Source organism: Talpa europaea (assembly GCF_964194135.1).
Source record: "Talpa europaea genome assembly, chromosome: 11".
In the NCBI taxonomy this organism is placed as follows: Eukaryota; Metazoa; Chordata; class Mammalia; order Eulipotyphla; family Talpidae; genus Talpa; species Talpa europaea.
Window position 1 is genome coordinate 56,732,279 of NC_140078.1, and position 25,970 is coordinate 56,758,248.

A 25,970-nucleotide genomic window follows, 5' to 3' on the forward strand; every position below is an offset into this window, starting at 1 on the left:
TATATATTAAGAATGAGGATCTAAGTTAGTACTTCTCTGCATTAGGGAGGTCACAGCTAAAGTTCTAGTGATATTGCCTCAGATTTTTACCCGTATTTAAAACAAAAAGTCACATCAAACTAGTTTGGATGTCTCTAACCAATAATATCCTAACGGTTCTTAGCAGAGTGCATAGTTACCTCTCTCAGTGACCACTTTTCACAAAATTCTAAAATAATATTACTTTTATACCAGAAAAAAAATGCTGATAATTGCACTTTGTTACCTTTTGCTTACTGAAATGAAAACATCACAAGGATGAAAAGTAATCTGTTCCTACACTGTAATCTTAAAGAGCACCCATTTCTGTTTACAAACTCTCTCAGCTTTCTTGAATACTGACAGCACTTCTTGTATCATTGAAAGACTAGGTTTCCTCAAATACAAGATGCCAGTGAGCTCACTAAGGCCTGCTCCTCATTAAAGTACTTTCTGAAGACACTGAGGATAGAGTTTAGCCACAGCACATTCAAAATGCCGGCCAAGGTCCCAGAGTCTATCTGGGGTCTCATACACTTTCATCCATTGGTCAGCAATGTCATCATATTGGTAAAGGGAATTTTTTCTGCTGGTTCTGAAGACATGTTCTTCAACGGTCACTTGAGTAGCTCGAACAAATAAATGGAGTTTATTCTGGAAAAGTACCAGTTTAAGGTATGGATTTATGGACTCATCACATGGAAAGTCCTTCTTGCGAGTCCATTTATTTAGCTCAATGTCATAGGCTTCTACAGTAAACATACGTTGGTGATTTCCACAGGTTCCAGCTATGTAGTATATAGAGTCCTTGTATACAGCTGCTAAGCCCTGGATTCTAGGCACAGTCATGGGGGTTAAAAAACCCCAGTAGTCTTTTTGAGGTTCATAGAAGAGAAAAAATTCTCCTAAAAAAAAGAAAACAAGAATATGTACATTTTATGACCAATTTGTGGATATATGTTGAAGACTAAAGAGCATAATTTCCAAATATATCACTCTCTAAAATTTTTCTCATAATTCCCAGAGATACATTAACATGAAGTTAAAAAGTACCTTAAAACTTTTTCATTCTATGGTACAACACACATAATATTACAGTGGACCTGATTTGGGATGTTCATACTTGGGGAAATATAAGGAGTTACTTTGGCTTGATAGCAGAATAAGAGTTAAGAGCTTGATTTCTTTTGTTCTGTCCATTAATGTGCTTGAGAAAACTTATTTTAAGCCAGCTCTAAAACCTCGTTATTACTAATGGTAAGAATTACTAATGGTAAGATCAAAATGCGCATCTAGCATCATCGTAAACAAACTACTCTAAGTTTGTGTGTTAATAAATTAGAATGTAATACACAGAATATTTCAGATGTATGTCTCTGGGTCATCAATGTGCTTCCATTAGTGTTTCTGTAATGCAGAGGTAAATATCAAGTTGACTGAGTCAGTTTCAATTCTCTTTTGACCATAAGAGAGTGTGCTGAGTCAGACTACCAACACAAAATATCTGATAGAATTAAACCAGTGAAAATGCATGTTTTTGCTAACTAAGCATTTGTATAAAATCCCTGAGATAAAAATTTTAACCCTTCATGAACACACTAAATGATACATCAATAGCCAAAGTAGTACAACATATGTTTCCTCTTATTTAGTTACATAAAGACTTTGTTTAGATTAAACATACATACTTCTAAATTGTACTTACCCTTGAAAATTACTTGAAACTAGGTTTACCCTTAACTGCAAATGCAACCACCTACTTAATCACAGTGACACTTTACTTTTCATTTTTCTTAAAATTGTTAAACTCCCAGTTTTTGCTTACATATTACCTACTCTTACTGACAAATTCATAACTGGATTCTTAGTAAAGAAGATAGGAATTTAACTTTCTGAATTATACCTCTATAATTCTCTTATAGAAAGTAAAGATAACACATAATGTTAATTTTTAAAAATTAAAGTCTTCAGAAAGTAGAATAGTGGTTGCCAGGGGTTGGAAGTAGGAGATAATGGGAATAATTGTTTTATGGGTACTGAGTTTCAGTTTGGGAAGACAAAAATGTTCTGAAGATAATTCAAATTGTAGGTATCTACAAAAACACTAATCTGAAAGATAAATGGTAGTGTCGGTTGCACAATAATGTGAATGCAGTCAATGCCACTGAATTACATACTAAAAATGGTTAAAGTGATAAATATTAGTTACATTCTACCTCAGTTTTGTCAAAAAAATGAGAATGGTCTCTATACATGGCCTATCAATAGTTCCGAAATAATGTTAGGTTAAAAAAAAAGTAAGGTGCAGAATAGTATGTATATGTCACCATTTTGTTTGAGCTATATTTGCAACCTTTTTTTAAAAGATTATTTATTTATTTGTTTGTTTGTTTAATTATTTAATTATACAAGAACCAGGGTACAGGCCAGATTCACGAAAGGGTGAGAGGATTCACCAGAGACTGAGTGAAGAACAGAACAGGCAGATTGACTGAAATACACTACAGAGGGGAGCAGCAGGCGCGACAGGAGAGGTCTGCTGTGCCATGTGCAACCCTCACCAGAGGGCCAAGATCAAACCGGCGCTGCAGAGGCTGCGGACAGCTTCACAGGGCTGAGCTCAACCGCCTGAGCCACCAGGGGAGACCCTATATTTGCAACTTTTATGTTAAGTCTAAAATTATTTCAAGTAAGTTTTAAAAGGCAGAGAATAATACACATGTACAGATACATCTGAGCATGGATAAAACATATCTGAAAAAGGAGATTAGAAAATGATAATAGCTTATTCCACTTAGAAAAAGTGAGAGTCTACATCAGAAAGCTACAAGCAGACATTTTCTTACCTGCACACCTTTTGTACTTTGAGTTTCTAATTTCATGTGTACATTTCTTAAATAAAAATAAGTAAGTAAAAAAAACTAAAGTCTACTTTAATAAATTGAAAACAATGGTGGACAATTAAGAAAACCATTATAACTTTGAATATCGCTTGCACAAAAAAATAGAAAACAAAAAGAAATAGAAGACACAGAGGTGGTTAGCTATTGCATTAACATTATTAAAATGACTTTACAACCTAGAGTAATATATATATAATGTACTATATATATTATATATATGTTTAATGTAATCCCTATTAAAATCTTTATGACAGTCTTCACAGAAATAGAAAAAAATCGTGACAATTATTTGAAACTATGTTAAGACCTTACGTAGCAAAAACACTGTTGAGAAAAAAGGCATAAAAATGGAGGTGTTGGGCCTCCCCTGGTGGCGCAGCCGTTGAGTGCTGGGCTGCGAGACTGCCTGCAGCCTCTGTAGCACAGGTTCGGTTCGTTCCCTGGCCACCGGTGAGGGTCCCACAAAAAAGAAAAAAAAATGGAGGTGTCATACTCCCTGACTTAAAAAGCTAGAGTACTAAAACACAGGTTGGTACTGGAATAAAGACACACAGACAGATTAATGGAACAGAACTGAGAGCCAGCAATAAAATGACACATATTTGGAGAACTAATTTACCACAAAAGGGCAAAATGAATACAGAGTTACAAAAGTCTACACAAAAAGTATTGTGAAAACTGAACAAGTCACATGGAAAAGACTGAAACTAGACCACTAATACCACATACAAAAATAAATCCAAACTGGATAAAAGAGTTGGATGTTAGACCTGAAACCATAAAACATAAAAGATAAATCATAAAACACATAGAAGAAACACAGATGATATGCTTTGGCCTTCGATATATGTTTGGGAACTCAACACCAACAGCAAGGGAAACAAAACCAAAAAAAAGAAAAGAAAAAAGAAAAAAAAACGGGACTACAATTATCTAAAAAGGTTCTGCAGAGCAAAAGAAACCTGTATCAAAACAAAAAAGGTATGCAGAAGATATTTGCATACCTTTTGTCCAACAAAGGGTTAATATCCAAAATAGACAAAGAGCTAAAAAAACTCAGCAATAGAAAACAAAAAATGGACAGAGGATTGGACTAGACATATCTCCAAAGAAGAAATATAGATGGCCATAGACACATAAAAAGATGTTCATCATCTCATTATTAGGGCAATGCAAATCAAAACCTGTGAGAATGGGCTATGATCCAAAAGAAAAGAAACAAAAATGTTGGAGAGGCTGTGAAAAGATAGCACCCTTTACACAGTGTTGATGGGAATGTATTCTGGTGTAGCCATTATGGAAAGCAGTTTGAAAAGTCCTCAAAAATTAAAAATGGTAATTTCATATGATCCAGTTTTCCTATTCCTAGGTTTTCACATCCAAAACACAAAAACAGTAGTAAGAAGAGATAATGATAATGCCCCTTCATGCATATTTACTGCAGCATTGTTTACATTAGCCAAGAACTGGAAACAAATGAAGTGCCCATCAACAGAGGATGGATAAAGATATGGTATTTATAAATAATGGAATACTATTCAGCTATAAATGATGAAATCCTGCCATTTGTGGCAACATGAATGGACCTAGAGGAAATTATACTTAATTAAATAAGCCAGACAAAAGACAACAAACACAGTTCGATTTCATTCATATATGGTAGATACAGAAAACAGATAACTAAATAAAATGAAAATATTCTTTTAGACTATAAAAACAATTAGTTGTTATAGTGGGTACCAGAATAGGGATGGGTAAATAGGGAAAGATGGTAAAGTGAAGGATAGACTGGATTTTTGGCAGGGAATGTAATGTACTATAGACACATGTTAATAATGATCATAATTGAAACTTATTATAGTTGATGTTACTTCAATTAATTTTTTCCATTTAAAAATGGCTGCATGTGGAGAGAAAAAGACCCTTGTGCATTGTTAGTAAGAATGTAAACTGAAGTAATCATTATGGAAATTAGTATGAAGAGCACTCAAAATATTACAAAAAAGAAATTCAGTATGATCTAGTTATCTTGTTTTCTGGGTATTTGGCCAAAACATTATTTACACAGAAACATTATTTAAAAAAAATATATATGCACCCCCATGTTTACGGCACCATTATTTAGAACAGCCAAGAGTTAGAAAGAATCTAAGTGTCAGTGCACAGACAGCTGGATAGATACACCCCCCCACACACACACACACCCCCCACGCTGAATTACTACTCAGCTCTGAAACAAAAAACAAGATGAAATTTCTGCTATTTACAACAACATGAATGGACCTCGAGAGTATTAAGCCTAGTGAAATGAGTCAGATGAGGAAAGACAAGTACGTACTCCACAAGATGTCAAAACACAGTAAGAGCATTAACAACTTGCAGTATCACTTTAGTAACTTAAAAATACCTGCCTTTTTGATATAAAATTGTATTTTCTTATAGGCCTTTTAAAAAAAGACTAGTCTAATAGTGATGATAAGAAAGCCAGAGGTATTCTTCAATTAACAAGCACAAACACCTCTTTTAATAGAAGTCACAATTTGACATGCTGCCCTTTCATAAAGAACCAGATTGCTTAGGTACCTACCCTGCAAAACATAAATCTTCTCCTTGTACTCCACAGCGTTGTGAAACTCCATCGCAACAGGCATCGCACAAACAGTTGTCCAGCAATTCTCTCTGCTGTCGTAGCACTCCACAGATTTGAGTGAGTTTCTCCCATCGCCTTCATAAACACGACCTCCAATTGCATACATCTTACCACAGCAGTGCACCAGTTTGCAGCCTATTCTGGCTCGAAGCAAGGAGGGTTTGGATAGCCACCTATTGGTGGAATGGTCATACATCCAGAAATCATTTTCTGCCTTATGGTCGATGGATACTTCACTGCTGCTTGGCCTATACCCTCCTGCAATGTAAATGTCATTATCTGGTGATACAAGAATCCCAACTTCTCTTAAATCATTTGGTGGTTTGCATAGTTTAAACACTCTTCCTGTGACTATATCTAGACAAGGCACTGTTTGCTTCTTTCCTGAGTGTTTATGGGCAGCATCAAAACATATAATCATTTCAGATGCAGTCATTCCAAGTCTCTGTGTACAGCCATTGGTACTGGATGATCCCTTTTCTACGTAACTTTTCGCTATAGCTTGTGCAAACTGAGGTGGAATTTTCTCTATAAAGGTATCTTCCATCAGAGGAAAACGTATGCATTTGGCAAAAATTTCTGGAAGGTACACTTCTCTTTCATTCTGTTCATGTTCAAACCACCTTATAATGCTTTCATAAACATGTTCTTCTCGGTCTACGTTTAAATCATCACTGTCTAGTATGCTTATCAGTTGGTCTTTTGTCAACTGGAGAAACTCTTGTTCTTTGGTGACACACAGGAACTTTTTACGAATATATTCTTTTGATCGATCTCCAAGTTCCTGATGACCATAATGATCAGCAAAGATGAAGACCCCAATAGAATTTTGTGGGTCCAAATGACTGATCATATACTTAGCACACTGGTCTTGGATGGAAGGAATCTGGAAGATGCTGGCTGCAGTGAACAAGGCTTGAACATTGGCCTCTGTCAGAACAACTCTGGAGGTGTAAGCATAGTTCAGCACTAAATCCATTGATTCAGCTTCAACACCGACTATTCGAACTTCTTTTTGAGTACTTTCTGTAAGGCCACTAGTGAACATGGATCTAAGAAGGAAAGAGTGGTTAATATTATATGTGTTCTACAAATGAAATTACTGTGGCAAATTTTTAATAGTAAAAAGTTACCACAAAAATAACCCTTTCAAACTGTAAAGTCTTTCTGAATGTGTTTCCTGATATTCTGAATGGAAATAATACTTGATAATCTAGCAAAAGGATTTAGTCTGGCTAATCTCCCTTTTCTCAGGACCACTTTGTGCCAACTCTGAAAAAAGGAGAGTACATCTAATTAAAGCACCCCAAAAGGTACATGGACTATTCCAGAACACCTCGTTTTCCTTGGCACTTCTATCCTGGGTTCTGGTCAAATTGCCCTAGGAATGTGAGATCTTAAGTCAGCAGGTCAGACAGAAGGTTTAAGAACACCTGTAGGATGTCAATATGATATATCGGTAAACGAAGAGACTATCTTCTAAAACTTCTCAAGTTCTAGTGAAAATTTACAATGTAATTTATACCCAGAATATTAATTTTATAAAAACACAATAGCAAAATTCAGCAAGTTGAACAAAAGGTACAAAGATTCACTTATAAGATAAATAACTCCTGGAGATGTCATATATAATATGGTGACTATAGTTAACAATACTGTATTGTATAATTGAAAGTTGCTAAGCAAGATCTTGAAGTTCTCATCACAAGAAAAACAATGGCAACTATGTATGGTGATTAACTGATATTTTAGAGATAAAATTTTTGCCTTTTTTTTTAAATTAAAATATTTATGCATTTATGAGACTCTTGGCCAAAACATACAGTAGCCAAAAGCCTGGCACTTATTAGTCATTAACAAATATTATTTGATTTTTTTCCATCCCTTAAGGTTTCTTTCTAAGTGCTCTTAAAATTAAATATAAAAATCAAATCAAAAGTTCTTTAAAAGCCTGCTGAGAAAAGGGCTGTATGCTCTTAATAGATGCTTAATAGATATCTTTTGAAGAAATTAACCTAACACTGGTGATAAAGTTGATTCTTCAAATCCAGATCTCTCCTATATTTTTTAAGTGTGATAGTCAAAAAAAATATCCTTAAATGGGCAGATTGTCAGGAATATTTGAAGACTCCATCAAATACATAGAATTAATTTTAAAATGCAATATGAGAAATATGAAGTACATGAGGGTACAATACATATAACCCAGCTTGATGCCTAGGTTACCAATCTTTGAGTCCTATTTTTATTTCTACAATGTGAATATCACACAGATTTTTTTTTTTATGACTGAAAAGTAGATGTTTCAATGTATAAGGTGGTTTTCAGTTCAGGGGTAAAAAACTCAGCTATACAGCCACCAATTAAAAAGAAAAATAAGGCCCTTCATTAGACAAAGATTAACTCCCAAAGGAGAACATTACCACATATCCCTTTATCATGGGAACTACCTCTGACTTGAATAGACTGGTCTCAGACACAAGAATAGTGTGACACTTGATAGGTTCTTTATGTAAACTCTGTAAGTGGGAGAACTCTTCATCACAAAATCCTGAGCAGCAGAAAGTTTCTAATAGTCATACAAAATTTAATTGACAAGTCATTGGGATCACAAAACTGCCACGCCAGATTTCAAACTATTCTCATACTTTTACTAGTGATGCAAGATTTAGAAATTATTAAGTATGACTTCAGTCTCACATAAGGAGCAGCACCTGTGCCAAGAAACTTCAGTATAAAAACCTCTAGGCAAGAGATAAAAACCTTACCTTAAGTTTTCTACTCAAATAGCTTCATTTGAATTCATTTATCTTAGGAAGTTTTCTAAACTTTCCTTAGCATTTGGAAATTAAAAAAAGAAACCAGTATGACTTTAATATACTTCTTGTAAAGTGATTTTTCTAGGTCTTCAAAATTAATTGTGATATTAAATTTCAGTAAGATACAGACATTTTCACTTTTAAGTTTTATGTTAAAAATATATAATAAAAACTTCTGAAAGGCAACTTAAAGAGATACGACTCTTGTTCCTTAAGTCATACAGTGACTAAGAAACCTAGCTCTGGAATCATGTCCATCCTCTGTCACTTACTAGTTGGAAAGAGCTTTAAAAGAAGGTCGCCTAACCTCCCTAAGCCTCAGTTTTTTTCACATGTAAAATGGGAATAACAACCTGCAGAGACAGTATTGTAAAAATTATATATAGCATTCTGTGTAAAGTAAGTTTGATAAGTATTTAATAAGTATACACTGTGACTTATATTGGCCCAATCATATCTAATGGCTAGTTTGGGTAAGTGCATCTCAAAGGCAGTTCCCATTACTAGGCTAAACTCCATACCTTCTGTATATATAAATTTCTTTTTTTCTGTATGGCTCACTGTCTTGTGATGTTTAATACTTAATAGTCAAATGACTTATGCTAGGCAAGTCTGAATGGTTACATCTATATTTAACTCAGTATTCTGAGAAAAGAAGAACTAGAAACTACTGTCTGGCACACTACACTACTATATGTCCTACAAAAGTCAGCACCTTCAAATGGAAAATTATATATTTAGGGTGTGGTTGAGAAAATTATTTCACTGTCATTCATGCACCATTTTTGAATATTGAAAGGCTTAAAAGGTGAGCAATTGTAACAAAAGTGGTAGGAACTGCCTTTATCAGTTTTAAATCCATTTTTTTTTAATTTTCAAAATTTTATGATACACAAAGCTGAAAAATGAACAGTAAAACTTAGGTTAAACATACTGCTGGAAATCTTAGAAAAAAATCTCTATTCTGAGACCTAAGATGCATGGAAACTGACTTTCATTCAGTTTATTTCATTGCTCTTGTCCCATAGCATTAAAACAATCTATTGAATGTTTCTCAAAAAACAGGCTATTATGTTTCAAACTCTAAAAGAGTTACATGCACTAAAGAAATATGCATTATAGATAACTTTTTGGAACAAATTCTAGATAGGCACTAGCCAGTGAAACTCTTGATGATGGAAATGCTCTATACCTGGGCTGTACAATATGGCAGCCACTACCTATATGTAACTACAGAGCACTTTAAATATGGTTAATGTGCCTGAGGAACTGAATTCTTAATTTTATTTGATTTTAAACAGAAGTTTAAGTGGCCACCTGTTACAGTGGCTGCCACATTGGGCAGCACAATTCTAAATTTTCTGGCATTTACCTGAGACAAAAAAAAAAAAAAAATCACTAACTTAGAAACCAACCACTTGAATTCTAGAAGAATCCATTAAGTCAAAAACAAGGGTTTAATGAAATAGGGTCTGCTATATATTTTCAGGAAACAAACTCACGGGTTCATTTCATTGTAGTAACTCAGCATAATAATCAAGTGGGCAATACTGAGGGGAAAGGGTGCTCGGTGCAGTTACCAATAGAAGTTTCTACCATCATCATACCTGAAGTAAGGGCTGATTGCAGCAAGAACGTTTCTATGACAGGAAAATGTTTTCCCGTGATCCACTTCCACTACAATGTCTGTCAACTGTCCTTCATCGTACATTGTTTTGAGTTGCTTAAGAATACTGCAAGCATGGAAGGGGTCCATGGCATCGTTGGCTGTGTCTGAAGATGGAATCCCATTCGGTGTTGGGGAAGACTTATTTAAATCTAGGAGGAGAAAAATCGTACAACCACCACAAGGTCCGAGCCAGTGACGGCGTCGCGGGGTTTGCTTGCTTGGCTTCTTCCCCCACCCCCACCCTTCCAAAAAATGCATTTAGACATAAATACACATACACATGTACATACAGGCAACAAATCCACAAATGGGACCGCGAGGCAGGGTGTAGGGCAGAGCGAGCAGAAAGCGAGCTGTGATGCAAGTTCCAGCAGCAGCCTGCTCCTCGGGGAGCCCGGCGAGCCCGAAGCCCCGCGCTCGCGGAGGGACGGTGCGGGCAGAGCCGGCGAGGTGTCTGCGGCGCCTCCGCCGAGAGCCGGCACATCCCACTGAAAGCGGAGGGCTGGAGCCTCACGAGGGAAGCTCGATGGATGGCGGCCCCCCGTGGCCCCTCAACCGCCTCCCGAGCGGGTGGGAGCGGCGGCGGGTACCCGGCCTCCCCATCCCTGTCCAGCCGGACCGCCCACCGTCCTCCACGCCACCCATTCTCGCTCCCCTCCTGCCTCGCCACCTCTCCATCCCTCGCCGGAGCGCCTCCGAGCCACCTCTCAGCTCGCAGCCCGAGCTTGGCCCGGGCCCAGAATCCCCCTCCCCCCACCCACCCCTCCCTAGCCACCACACTACCCACCTGCCGACGCGGCCATTTCTCAACCGAGCCCTGGCTCTAGCTATTTAAAGAGGAAATGTCATTTCGCTTCTCTCTCTCCCGGGTTCCGGCTCTTCTAAGCGTCCTCTAGCCAATGGGGAGGTCTATGCACGCGGCTCCGCCCCCGGTCTCAGAATTCGGGACGCCGATTGGTCGCAGCGCGCGCACGGACCCTTCGGGTAATGTAGTTTTATTGCCCTGGCTCCCGCGTGGTCCGGGTGGGGAGGAGGCCCGGCGCGGGAATTCCTATTGGCTAGTTCGCGCGAAGGTGGAGCGCTGGGGGTCCGCCAGCCTGTGTCCGCGGGGCGCGCAGTGCCTGCCGGAAGAAGTAGTCTTCTGGCTGAGCAGAGCTGTCATTCTAAGGGGCTAGGGTAGGGAAAGCTCTTCATGTGCAAATTTCCCCATTTTAGGCCTCTCCCCAGGCCCCCAGCTCTTTTATTTTTTTTTTTTTCTTACCATGTTCTTCATTCCCTAAACCTCCTGCCAATGACTAGCTTCTGGTATGAAAGCGAACTGTGCGTGAGGACTGTGAAACCAGAAAAATTTGGAAATAGACAAGAGGACTGTTGTCCAAAAATGCAAGGAAATCTGACACCCCACCCTGAAGAAAAATATCAGGAGGCCCAAAAGCAAGCCTCATCTCTGATGAGTCACCTGTGACACCCAACTGAAATAGCGTCGCCTTGGCCAAGGGCTCTCGTTTCCACAGTTTTAACTTGGTCTGGTTACAAGGCTGCTCAGGATCTTTAACTCCCACTCATGCCTTGCTTTTCCTCGCACACTCAGAGAACACCTGTTTCACTTTTAAAGGACGCGAGTACATTCTAGAGGGATTCTAGATTCTTTCCTTTTTGCTCTTGGGAAAATGGAGGGATTAAGACACCAAAGGGTGGGGGGAGCAAACATTGTTTAAAAATGAACAATGACGTAAAAATATATATAAATAACAAGAAAATTAAAAAAAAAACGACATTAAGTACTTTAGAATTTCCTTTGAAAACATATTGGAGAGTACCCTGAGCCTGGAGGAAGGGAGGATTACTTATTAAATGTGGAGTCCTAGCTAACACCCTTTAATTCTTGAGCACTAAGATCCTTTACTTGTAACCTGTGAATAAAAATGCCTATTCTATCTGCCTCATAGACTGCAAGTCTTTTGAAACTAGGTAGAAATTTTACTGCTGACAAGTTATTATTTAGTTGTGTTTTAGCATCTAATAGGGTGCCTGGCATATTATAGATACTTAATATTTTGAAAGTCAATGTAAGGCACAAATAAGCCAACCTGGAAAATGCTATTTCATCTTTGAAATGTAAGGAAACATTATCAGTGAACAGGAAGGAATTGTTAATGGAAATATAGTTTGTCCACACACATTGCTTTTGAAACACTAAAAAGATCAAGCGGTTGAATTTCTTCATTTAGGGATCTTGAAATTTAAGTAGTGATTGAGAAAGAATGATGAAAAAAACAATTCAGTCATGTCCTCTATATCTGCTGAAAAATTAGAGCTCAAAGTACTGTAATTTCATGCAAGTTAATGAGATTTTGTCTTTCCTAGGGACGGGGATGTATAGCTATCGATATAATATCCTCCTTATAAAAACCCTATCTACATAGCTCCGCATGGATGAAACAGAATTAACTTTTGTCACTGATATATTTAAATTTCCATTTTTTATGAATTCAATGTTATGATTTCTAATTTATGGAAATACTAGGGGTTCCAGTCACAAAAGTCAATCCTCTGGTCACTAGAATTACAAAATAAAAATACAGAATATGAAATGTTTGGGACATATTTACAGTAAAATATCATTTGTTGTTAATCTGAAATTGAAATTTATTTGGGTGGTTTGTATTTTATCTGGCCGCCTTTCGAACTTATTAAAATAAAGGTTTTTCTTTTTTGTGTTTTGTTTTTGTTCTAGCCACCTATCTAGTCTTATGAAATTTGGCCAGTTTTCTTTTTCATTTAATTTTCACCTTAACAAGTAGAGTTGCAAATATATAACTAATTAAAAGAAAGTTTACTTAATGATTCTTTGACCCATTAAAATTTCTGAAATTGGAAGTGGGCAGAATAAAAAGAACAAAAACAAATCTATATAAAAATAGGGGGGGAAATGAAGATTTATAATTCAACATTGCCATTTATATGACAGTAAATAGACTCCATTCTAGTGGGCAGATGGCATTACACAGTAAAGATTTCATCATCATTAGAAATGCATTAAAAAGAAAACCAGAATAATTAGGAGGATGTAAAAGTTGAGCCAGAAGTCCCACACTATTCATTCTCAATGATGTTTAACAATACAAAGGAGATTTTGTTTCAGGGTTGATACTAAATAGTCAAAGCTTTGTTTTCAAATAGCTCTAATGTGAAATTTAATAAGAACCTACTCCCAATCCAGAAAGGCAGCAGCAAAACTAAACCAGTTTTCTTCTCAATGTATTAGGTACTATAATGTCCTCTGAAGCAATTTCTCATATATTTAAAAGTCAAAGTGAAATTTTGTAAAGAAAACATTGAAAATGCAAATCAGAATGTTTGAAGGACCTATATTTAGTCCAAAGTGGGCATTGAGAGCTTTATTATTTTAATATGTATTTCTCCTGAGCCAAAAGCAAAGACGATTGCTATAATCTTCTTATAATCAAAATGATAGTTTGAGAGTAGAAAAGTCTTTACATTTAAATTCTAGAAAAAAATGAAGGATTACAAAAGTAGCAAATTTAGAAAATGAGAAAATTGCCCAGTTACCTTGTTTGTTATTTTTTCTACTTCCACTTTAGGAGAACGACTTTTAGCAATTATCAGCTGTACCCAGGCTACTGTCGATAATAATACCACACAACACAAGAATGATAGAAACCCTGATGAAGAAGGTGTAAAAGAAAATAGGACTTCAGTACTGCAAATCGATTCTGCCGTTTTCCAATTTCCCCCTTTCGGTACTGGCTGTGGCTGTGAAATTGACCTGAGCTATATAAAATGAAAGTAAAGAGAGAATACCTGTGACTCTTACCTTTTACCAAATGACATCCTTTTCAGGCTACAGCCACAACAAAATGTGACATTTCCCCTTGCTAAAGCCTATCCTGACTACATTAATACCTGAAATGAAGCAACAAAAGTGATTACTTGAATACAAATTTAATATATCAGATATAGAAAAAGTGTTATTTCTAGAAACATATTGCACATAGTTTCTTTTGACTTAGTTTCTTTTAAGTACCAGCCTCTAAACAGATGTTAACATCAGATTCACTGATTGGACATTACTGGCCTTTGTTTTAATTTTTTTCCCCTTTGAAGTTCTATGAAGATTCAGTATGCTAATAATTAGAAGAATGAATTTTGTGAGTTGCTGAATTTTATCATACTAGTAAATATTTAAACATCAATTTGTCTTTTAAGTATTTGTAATTTAGTATATACATAAATATATATAACATATATATTGAAATATATATATATGTGTGCGCGCGCGTGTGTGTGTGTGTGTGTGTATGTGTATAAAACCAGTAGCACGATTAGTCACTTCCTCAAAAATATTTATCTCCCTTCCGCAAAATGCATTTTGGGCAGGCACTGTATAATTTGACTGTTACCAAAAAACATAGCTATATATAATAGAGATCAAAATAGAGATGAAGGCAAAGATAGAGACAGAGTAGGGGAGGGTTTGAAGAAAGATGGGGACTGAATGTCTATGTCCCTTCAGAATTCAAACTGAAGAATGGTGGTAACTAATGGGGAACTAAATTCTTGTTGAACCACTTTCTAGCTATGACCTAGAACAAGCAGGTAACTTCTTATCTTCATTTCTTTAGCCCTAATTTTGGGCTAATAAGAGCATTTCCTTGGCAATTCGGGGATAATATATGAAGATTTATGCAAATTACTTAGTAGTGACTGCACAGAGAAATCGTTCAGTCAATATTACCTATTAATAGTAATATGCTGATAGTAAAATGAATATTCAGTTTAATTTTCCAGGTAATTACTGCAATTAATTTTTATTCTTTAAATCATATTGCCCAGTTTGCAGATTAATCAGAGTTAGACCTGAGCAGGAATGCAGCTTTCTTCTCACTTCAATATTATAAACACAGACTCATCATCAGTGATCTTGAGCTTTATTGAGGGTAAGAGAACAAAATGACTTTGGTTTTCTGTGGTACTAAAACCAGCATTTATGTGTTAGAATAGACAAAAAATATATGTGATAGCAAATAATCCCGTGTGTCCAGTGACTTAAATCACCAAAATTTTGTTTTTCGCTTATGCTTATGTCCAACCCAGGCCAGCAGGGTTCTCTGCTCATTGTAATCCCTCAGAAACAGACCGATAGAGCTGGCACCATCACAAATGTTCTTTGTCACCATGCCAAAAGGTTAGCAAGCATGTTGTACATTGTTCACTGGCTCTTTAAGTTTCCACCTGGAGGCACATACATCACTTTCATTCCCATTTTATTGGTCAAAAATGATGTCATTTGGGGAGGGTTGGGTTCAGTGAGTGGGGTCCTTAGGTAACTCTGAGAAAAGTGTCACCAGAGCTCCCCTTTAAGCAGCACACGGCAGGTTTCCCCATGAGACTTTTGGTCATATCCAAAAGGGAGGGTTGATCATATAAAAGAAGAAAAAGATACAGAGACAGGCAGAAAGGAAGAGCTGCCTCCAAAAAAGACAGGTTTGTTAAAAGAGATACCTGCATAGACACAGGTGGGCAGTCTTGGGAGTACAGCTGCATCTCGCCAGTGCATAGGTTGTACTGATATAATATTCTTTTAGGGAAGGGTTCATTCCTTTGTGGAATTGTTGTCTGTTATTAAGTTAATTACTTCTAGGATGTGACTTAGCTGATTTATGAGAACCAGTGATTCTCTATAATGACCCTCCATCTCCACATCCCTACCTCTTGGCTGCCCATCAGGATACTTTCTGTAGCATCTGATACTTGTAACAGTTGGCTCCTAAGGATTTTTCATTTCTGTAGGTGGTTTAACACTATGTTCATCATTTCTGCCCCCACCTCCAATTTCTGGTCTTGTGATGGCTCCATCTTAAATTTTCTGCTCTTAGCCTTCATCAAAGGTCATCATGGAACCACCCCTAGTTGGAAATAGGATAGGAAGTCCAGTTCTATCAGAAATTGTTGGAGTCAGCATCAATCGCAAATATACCATACAAGTACTGGGCTACATACTCATAGTGATGTGAGAAATGATAAAACTTAGTACCTACACTCAGTGACTTGGCATTGAAAAGGCAATCTGTGACATAAACATACAAGACATTAAAATAAGTCGGCAGTTGCTCAGGTTAGTTTACCCTAATTACCTGGGGAAAGAAACCAAACCCATCTATTGCAGGGTTTCTCCATCAGGATGACTTTGTCCTCCAGTGAATATTTAGCAATGTCTAAAAGCATTGTTGGTTATCACATTTTAGGACCTTGGGTGTGACTACCATCAAGTAACAGGTGCCAGAGCTGCTGTGAATATCTACAATTCACAGAACAGCTTCTCCTTCCATCAAAGAATTCTCTGGTCCAAATTTCAGTAGTGCTGAGGTTGACTCTGCTGTGTGCAATTTTCATACTTTTCTCACACATAATCCTAAATCTACAGAAATGAAAAGAATGCCTTTGAAATTTCAACGACTGATACTGTTTATTGCAGGAAGAGGAAGGACATTTCCCTCCATCCCTTTGGGCTCTTTTCAGGCTGGTTGAGCAATCAAATTAATATCCAGCAGATTAGTGGGAGAAAAAGAACAAATTTAGTTACATATGTATGGAGAATCTACATGGCTGTAAATTCTAGAGTAAATGACTGTAAAGGCAGGACTGGACACAGTGCAGGTTTTCTGATCCCATGCAGACCGGGTAAAGGAGGAGTCAGAGTCCTCAGTGGTTTTGCAGGCTTTTATTGGGATTACCAGGTACACGGCAGGCAGGGGTGCTGGGGGGCCGGAGGCTGGCAGTCCTCCCAGCCCCCAGCAAATCCGCACTCTCTCTGGGCTCTCTAGCGTTCTCTGCTTCTGCTTCTTTGCTTCTCTCTTGGCTGCTCTTCGGCTTCTCCTGCTTCTTAGCTTCTGCTGGCGTCCCCATGACGCCGCCCTTAAAAAGCCCAGTCTTAGCCCAGGTGAATCCCATCTACCTATGCCCACTCCCTATTCCAGGTGCCCGCCATCAGGCATGCATTCAGGACCTCAAGGATCCATCATCTATCCTGATGGCGGGAGGGCAGAAAAGCCTGACATTTTCTTTACCCTACAATGACACACAAAAAAAGGCCCCTACGGGATAGGAGGCTGGGGCCAGAAGGAGAGAGGAGGGTGACTTATATAACACAAACAAGATGTTATATAGCTAGATGTTTATCCTGCCACATTGATAAGTTTCTCTGATAGTAATCTTATTTCTGGAGATAACCCTAAATATAAGCAATATCCCCAATCTTCATTATTTTAAGTAATTAAAGTAATAGTAATAGTTTCTCTTGAACTCGCAGGACCTTGATGGACCTTTGCTTAAAATATGCACATGTCAGGGTGGCACATTTTATGAGGCCTGTTCTGAACATCGTGGGGAGAGTGAGCTTCCCATTATCATTGCCCAGGTGTGCTCTACTGTCGTACCTTTCATGTTCAGGTGTGTGGCATTTTCATTCTAAAGTGTGAATTTTCAACCCTCTTTGAGATTCATGAGAGTTGACTTTGTTTTTACCTTTTCAAAAAGACTTTGATGTACAAATTTAAAACATTGTTCTTCAAAACAGACAGTACCACAAATATATCTGCCAATTTGATTAAGCAAGTTTTAGTCCCAACAGGAAAAAAAAAAAAAAAAAAGACCTGGTATGACATCGTTAGATGCTGACCTCGGATAGTAAACTTTATGCGAGGCTATTGTCTCCTGACAGGAGCTACTTTTTCTGAGAACAGTCTTCTATGATAGGAACAGCCAGAAAACAGTGAAGGGGAGTGACCAAGGAGTGGGGTGTGGTAAAGCTCAACCCCACCAACTGAGTTTGTGAAACAAGCTTTGTCAAACGCAAGTAAAGGCAGAGAAAAGAGAGCATGTGCAATCAATGTTTATATTTAAAGGTCAGAGCTGAAAGTAAGTTACACTGAGGAAATGTTGACATTCCAGCATCAATTTATGTTTGATTTTGAGTTTAAAGTTATGAGTCTTGAGCCTGAAAATGGAAGATGACATGACTGGAGAAAGGCTGTTTGTGGATTATTAACCCGTAATCAGAGGCAAATTCTGGCTCAGCAATATGTCAATCGTGGTGGCTGATAGGGTGCCAATATAATCATTTATAAGAATGTACCCAGCTTGGGGTCTCAGAAACAACTTGGGAACATTAGGTATGTTTGGAATGTACCAAATCAATAAATTGCTAATTTTTCCAGCTGTGTTAACCCACTAACTGCTCAGCAGGAATGGGGTTAGGGAGAGCTTGTCAAAGGCTGTAGTGCAAATACAATCCAAACACTTTTTTAATTACTCAGGCTACAACAGGTCAAAGGAGCATGGCTAAGTACAGTTTGGAATTCTTTTATTTACTAGCTTTCCACAGTCAGGGGAAATTTAACTGCTATGCAAATTCTTCATAAAAAATGAGACCTCTTTCACCTGCCTTGGTGAATACTAGTCATTCCTTTCTTTCAGTCTCTGGGCGCCCTTTATTTAGTAAATGTATTTGTTCCAAAAGGATCCAGGCTCAAGTCTTTGGGAGTGAAGGGTCATGATTCCCGCAACTTATTTTCAAATAGTCTGGCATGAATCATAAGTATAAAAGCAAATACATACCCAGGAATAAAGCAAAAATGGCAACGTGTTAATCTTTTGATAAATTGAAGAGCTTTTGAGAAGTCATTGTACATTCTTGCAAGTTTAAACATTTTCAAATAAAAAAAGTGCAAACAAGCAAAGATATGCATAACAAAAAGGAGATTTTTCTATCACAGCTTAAAATCTTGGAATGAGATGGCAATGAAAATTGTTTTAGTTTTTAAAGAAAAGCGGCAGGATGAGTATTAGGTTATAATAAACTGCACTATTTAAATCTTTCTGCATGAAGTTGATGATGCCTCACCCTTTAGGGCATTTGTCCAAAGAGTGATGATGAATTCCTTATATAGTCACACAATGTCAACTGGTTCCCTTCTTACCACAAAGGTGGCATGTTCAGGATGTGAAAATAAAGATGGGTTTATGATGACTTACTTTGAGTTGACTTTGATTCATCAGCACTGGGATTTCTATTGTTCGGCTAACTCACTTTATATTGTATGAGAGAAAAAGTGTTTAATTAGCATTCTTGGCTTATGAGACCTAACAGTTCATTGTAGTGCATTGTACCTTGGGAACTTCCTTGTCGATTGATGGTATGAACTGAATTGTTCTCCCTCAAAATTCATATGTTGAAACCATAAATTCCAGGGTGATGGTATTTGGACATGGGGCCTTTGAGAGGTAATTAGATTTATATGGGTTCATGAGGGAGGGACTGTTATGGGGCAGGATAAGGTTAACCCAAGAACCCCAAACCAGCCCACATTAGATAGGTTCTGCCATCCACCACATCAACACAAAACATACTCTAGTGCATAAGACCTTTCATGGAAATGAACTTTAATAAAAATTAGTGTGCAATAAAGAGAAGGGAAAGAATATAGTTTTGAAATCAAGCACCCAAAGTTACCCATTTCCTCGTGGGTAAGTGCCCAGCTAAACAGTGTTGGCCCAAAGCAGGGCTACTGAGGCCTGAAAGCCAGTCACAAGTCTAAGGCACCTTCTGGTGGGGAAAGGGACAGAAACAGCCAGACAAGTCTGGAAGGGAAAAAGCAAAAGCAAAATCAAGATAAAAGCTGCCTATGTTAACCTCCCCATGGGTCTCTAACCCATGTCTGTTTCAAGTGTTTCCTTACATGTCCCTCAAGTCCCTGGTACAAGTCCAAGGCAAGAGGTCAGCTCAGCTCCTTCACATGTCTCTGTTCCATGTGCCTCCTCCAGGTCTCCTTCTTGCTCTCCATCCTGCTTTATTCCTTCCCCAGTCTTCTCTCTAGCTTCTCCTCCTCCCTGCTCAGCTCCACCCTCCCTTGGGTGGAGCAGGGAAGCTGAAACCTCTCTTTTCCCTGGGGACCATCCTGTTACAGGATGCCTGTGAAGTGACTAGTGCCCTTGTAAAAGACACCAGAGAGCTCAGCCTCCTCCCGCACATCTCTACCAGTCAGGGGAGGACTAGTGATGCAGCAAATAAATTAAAATAATATATGTGATAACATTTTGTTATAATTATTCAAAGCACATGGTGCTAATGTGAATTAATGTTCTACAGACATCATAGATAAAGTTAAAACTATCATTAACTGGGGGTATAGGGACTGGTATAGAACATTAAACATGTACACATATGTATGTAAATTAACTGGTATAGAAAGGTGGAAGCAATTTTATCTTTTGAATCTTTTATCATAGAACTGACATAGTACTGGTTGAAAAATAAAATTGCAATATACACTGAAGTCAAGCCATGGTATATTCTAACACTGTAACTTTGAAAAACCGTAACACAGTCTGGCAACACAGAAAGAACTATATACCAAGTGTCTTAAGGACACTCAATATCTTCACATTATTCTAAGAATTAAGTCTATGCTTATTTGTTATACTAGGGAAAAAAGTATGAAAGGAAATAGCAATAAGTGTCTCTCAAAAATAAATGAAGGAAACAAATGATTTCTTACATGATTTTAATTACTATAAGATTCTCTATGGCATTTTTTTTATTTTTCATACTATTTTTTCTATCACATAAACACTGCAGCTTGCCCATAATATACCTTTTAACCAAATTCAACCTTCCTGACATTTCTGAAGCTGTCTCTACGTAGTGAATAAATGGTTTAAAATGGATGCATAAAGAAATAAAGTATCAAATTTTGGGGGTACTTTCACTTACCACACATACTAATGAAGTGGATCCTGTAGGTTAGGACATGGATTAAATAAAGCAAGAAGATTGAACACCAAATCCAAATATTCGTTTTTATTTTGGAATACTTTGTCACCTAATAACTCTCGTTTTGACATATTGAAATATGTATATTTATTATTTATATGCAAAAATAAATACATAGTTAAATATATACATATATATGAAGACTTGAATATATTTATAACTAAAATACATATCAAATAAATTTGGTAAATATGTCTTCTGCAAATACTTTGGGGTATAAAATAATTCTTAATTACTTTATCTTTCTAGAAAATTCAATCTTTTTCATTACAAAGTGACATTCCCTGTTCGAGTTATAGTGCCTTTATCTTTAAATCTGTTTATCTAGTACTAATATAGCCAATGTGGGTTTTTTGTGTTTCTTCTTCTTTTGGTGTTTACATGGTCTTTTTCTCCTTTTCCTTTCAATCTTACTATCTGACATTTAAGTTGGCACATATTTTTAATATAACTAGCTGTAGGGGCAGGATGGCCACAGAGCAGGTTTTCTAAGATCCTATGCAGACCAGACCGGTAAAGGAGAGACCTGGAGCCCTCTGTGGCTTTCTCCGGCTTTGATTGAGCTTTTACATGTAGTGTGGCAAAATAGGTACATTGGAGAGAGGGGGGGTGTCTCCAAGCCCCTGGCAGGTCTTCACTCTAGGCTTCTCTCTCTCTCTCTTCTGGCTTTGTTTCCTGTTCTTTCTCTCCTTCTCTCTTCTGCCTCTCTATCCTGCCTCTCTATCCTTCTCTTGGCAAATATCTCAATAAACAACACAACTTAAAACAATGTAACAAATGCAGGTGCCCACCTTCCTACATGCAATCCTAATGGTGGGAGGGCAGAAAAGCCTGAAAATCATTTACCCTATAATAGCACATATGTTTAAGTCTGAAAAGCTTTAATTTGAAAGGTTAGTTCTTCTAGATTTAGTGTAATTGTGGTGATTAATTTAAATATGACATATTACATGTGCATATATTTTCTTATCATGTATATCCTATTCTTTTTAATTGATAAAGTATTTTTTAATCCTTCCATTTTCTCTCCTCTATTTGGTTTGCAGTTATAAACACTTTTTTAATTTCTTTCAGTAATAATCTTAGTCATTATAAAATATTAAATACGTAAGATACATATAGGCTTATAAAGGTGTACTCTTAATCTTTGCTTTTTTCCCTTTCTCCAGAAAATGTGAAGTCTGTAGAAATATTTTAACACCATTTGTGTCTTAATTGATATAGATGGCAGTATCACAGGGATTTTCTTTGATCTAATTGAAACCACACATTATTATTATTATTTTTCAAGATTTATTTATTTATACAAGAACCGGGGTACTGGCCAGAGGCGCCGGAGGGTGAGAGTATTCACCAGAGACAGAGTGGGGAACAGAACAGGCCGACTGACAAAATACACTGCTGAGGGGAGCAGCGGGCGAAACAGGAGAGGTCTGCTGCACCATGTGGGATTATTCCTGGCCTGCAGGGATCGAACCCACGCTGCAGAGGCTGCTGACAGCGTCACAGTGCAGAGCTCAACCACCTGCACTACCAGGGAGCCCCATTATTACTATTATGGCTTTACGCGATTAGGGTTTTCATATGTTTATACATATTATCATTTTCTTTGCTGCTCTTTTTCTTCAAAGAACTTTCTTCTCATTCTGGATAGTTTTTTACCTTATGTCTAAGACAGGAAGCTGATGGCTGACTCGGATAATCTGTAGAGGTTTCTTAATATCTTAAGACCATCCCAAAGAATACAGTGATGATTTAAAGATAGCACAGAATGTTTGCACTTATGAAATCTTTACTGTGAGGTCTTAGTCCTCTGAAATGATTAGAAATTGGATGTGGGGAAAGGCTGTTTTAATGGACAAGGTGTGGGTATTTTAGGACATGATCCAGGCTCTTCTGTTTACACTATCTTCCTTGACTTCAACAGTAGCTGCACATGTAATTTGGAACTTACTCTCTTCCCCAGTTTTCCGTATTGCTTTGGGCTCTCTGAAAGTACAGATCCAAGTTTTTATCATTTCGTTGCATCTTCTGTCAGCTTTAAGTCTCATTTTCAGGGGATTACTTTGATGCGACTCCAGGATTTTTAACAGTTACCTAATAAATTTTTGTGATTGGTGCTTTGTAATGATGAGGGAAACAAGTATACAGGACTTGGGATCAAAGACAGAAATTTTAGTCATGATTCAGCCTCTTGATGGCTGGATTGAAGGAAAGTCATTTGATGCTACTGAGCCTTCACTGTTTTATCTGTAATATGGGAATAAAACAGTATTTTTACTCTCAAGTTTCTTATGAAGGTAATGTGTGTGAAACACTTGTAAAATTGTGAAGCATGTGCAAATGCTAAGAGGTATTATTAATTCCTTATTGGTGGCAGCCACTTTCTGGAACATCATAAAGTATTATTTGCTTTGACGAATAAACATGCAAAAAAGAAATGGCCTATTTGTCAATAATGACAAATAATAATTTGTCAGAAATAGTCAATAATGAGGTGTGTGGTTAAAGACAGATGGGGGTCCCTTTCTACTGAATTAAACATGCAGATGTTTACTTTGTACTCAGATGCACTGAGTACAAAGAAGAAACCCTTAATCCCACTTCAATGTGCACCAAGTGCACATTTCAAATGATTGGAGAAAGCATTAGGTCAACTTTAGGAAGCTGTTATGTCAGTTGTGATGTATGCACTCAATGGACTGTTGTACAACCAATAAACATAATACTTACGAAGATTATGCTGAAAATTGAAAATGCTTGTTATATGATGTTGCATGAAAACGAGGAATTCGCAAATATCAGTTTACTCTGATAATAACTATGTAAAAATATGTAGGAGAAAAAGACTATACAGAAATTTACCAGAAAACTATTGTCATCATTATGTAAGAGTAGTGCTATCATAGACGGTTTTCAAAAAATATTTTTTTCAAATATTGAGTAAAATAGTTTTGAATAATAAATATTTTTGAAACTACCTCTCAAACTTGCCCTTGTCCTAATTTTCTATATACAGGGCCTAGACCAAATCCAGATTAGTGAAATTGATTAGATAATTTAGAGGAATCTCAGAACAGTGAGGAGTGATTTAAAAAGGCATCTGATACAGCCTCCAAATAAACGGAAGTTTCACAAAGATATAAAAAATAAAAGTGTGAAGTTTCAGGACATAACATTTCAGAGACTCTAAATAAGGAAAGCATGCCTTGTGTTACTTCTAGTTCTGGAGAAGCAAGTATCTCCAAGAAAATGAGTGTCCTAGGCAGGAGTGACTGGCAAGCAGTGTTCTGAGCAGACTTACTTGGGTACAAGAAGTACAATAGGCAGAATGTGGTGTTATAGAAAGACGATTGCTGGGGAGTTCCAGCTCCCCACTCTGATTCAAAACAGCCCTGGCCCCTCCTGCCTCAGTCTTCGAACACTTTTCTAAAATGAGGACCACATTATCTCCAGTGTCCTTTCCGGCTCTGAAATTCATTCATTCAGTCATTTTTTATTGCATACCCTCGGCATTCTGTGCACTCTCTTCTATATACTCGTGGAGACAAAAACAAAATCAGGATTAGACATAGTTCCTGATCCCTAAATAAACATTTGAACCCTATTTTGGGGTTGGTGTTAGGAGCAGGGCAACTGTAGAGGCTTTGTTTTGAACCAAACTTTACAAATAGTTCCATGAATGTATATTTTTTAATAGCCATTCTTTTTACAAAGACCACCAAAGGGAACATTATCATTTTGTCCATCAGTGCTGATATTATATTCAGTAAGTTAAAAATCAGTTAGAGAAATGTCACTGCTCAAGAGAACTACATTTTTTTAAGAATTCAAGTGAGATAATATTTTAAAAACTGTTTGGTGCCATGCCCTACTTGGTAGATAAATACATGATCTCAAATTTAGATCCTTTGTTATATCTTCGTTCTATCCATATCTTGTTACCATGTTTTACAATCATTCCTCAAATGAATAAGTATCATTTTTACATTTTCAAATTTCCATCTCACCAGAGGAAGAGAAGACTTTTCACTCTAGCTGAGACTTCCCACTAGGTGCCAAAACCCAAACCTTTATTTAATGTTGACATAAAGCTAGACAGAGACACCCACTAGTCAAATACCATAATGTAAACTTTGCCAGGGACTTGCTCAGTGCTTTAAGTCAGTCTTTAAGTCTTAGAATATTAACATAGTTTCCTTTTCTTCATTTATTACTGAGTCCTTCTGTATTCTGAGACCTTCTCTTAATGAAAACAGCTAACACATACCAGGCATTTGCAATGTGCCAGGAACTTTGCAAAGTACTTTATGTACGTTATATGATTTTTTAGTCCTTGCCAAAAAATCATGAGATAGACACCTTTAAATAGATGACAAATTAAGAATTAGTTAAAGGTGACAGTGCTAGTAATAGGGAATATATAAAGTAAGTTAATGGTATATACGATTTTGAAATTGTCACATAAAAATAGAAACTTTCATTTTATATACAATATGTGAAATCATGACAACCACACAAGTGGGTGGAGAGCAACCTTGCCAGGATCCCCAACTCCTGCAGGATTTACTCACATGCTTGATGGAAAGGGAATGGACTGACAGGACTCAAATCAGCGTTCTGTACAGATTGTCTCCACTGACCTGCACAAAACCATACCTAGTCTGGCCAACGTATGGTTAAACAGGGCCATGAAACCTGGTATCTTTGTCCTAAAGGGGCCATCTCAGCATCTGGGCATCCTCTGGGGTTGAATGGGTTCTTTATTGTGATTGCAAGCTTCCCTTCTTTTGTAGATATAGATCCCAACACCATTCCTTAATAAACCTCTCCAATGCTCACCTCTGCCCAGAGTCTGCCTTCTGGGGTGCCCAACCTAACTCAAAACCAAGAACTCGGGCCTCCCCGGTGGCGCAGCGGTTGAGTGCTGGGTTGCAAAGCTGCCCGCAGCCTCTGCAGTGCCAGTTTGATCCCCGGCTGTTCCCCGGCCACCGGAGGGAGGGTCCCACATGGCGCGCAGACCTCCCCTGCCGCCCGCTGCTCCCCTCAGCAGTGT

At 37.5% G+C, this 25,970-nt stretch overlaps 1 protein-coding gene across 1 annotated transcript; it reads right to left on the reverse strand.

Annotated features, from left to right (window-relative positions):
* Positions 1-459: 459 nt before the first annotated feature.
* Positions 460-6,623, reverse strand: KBTBD8 (kelch repeat and BTB domain containing 8; the record flags this gene model as incomplete). The annotated part of the gene is made up of 2 exons (XM_084246724.1): positions 5,509-6,623; positions 460-923 (listed from the first exon to the last, which is right to left on the reverse strand). Exons 1-2 carry the CDS (start codon positions 6,617-6,619, stop codon positions 460-462), a joined length of 1,575 nt encoding a protein of 524 aa, XP_084102850.1. The 5' UTR covers positions 6,620-6,623.
* Positions 6,624-25,970: the final 19,347 nt, after the last annotated feature.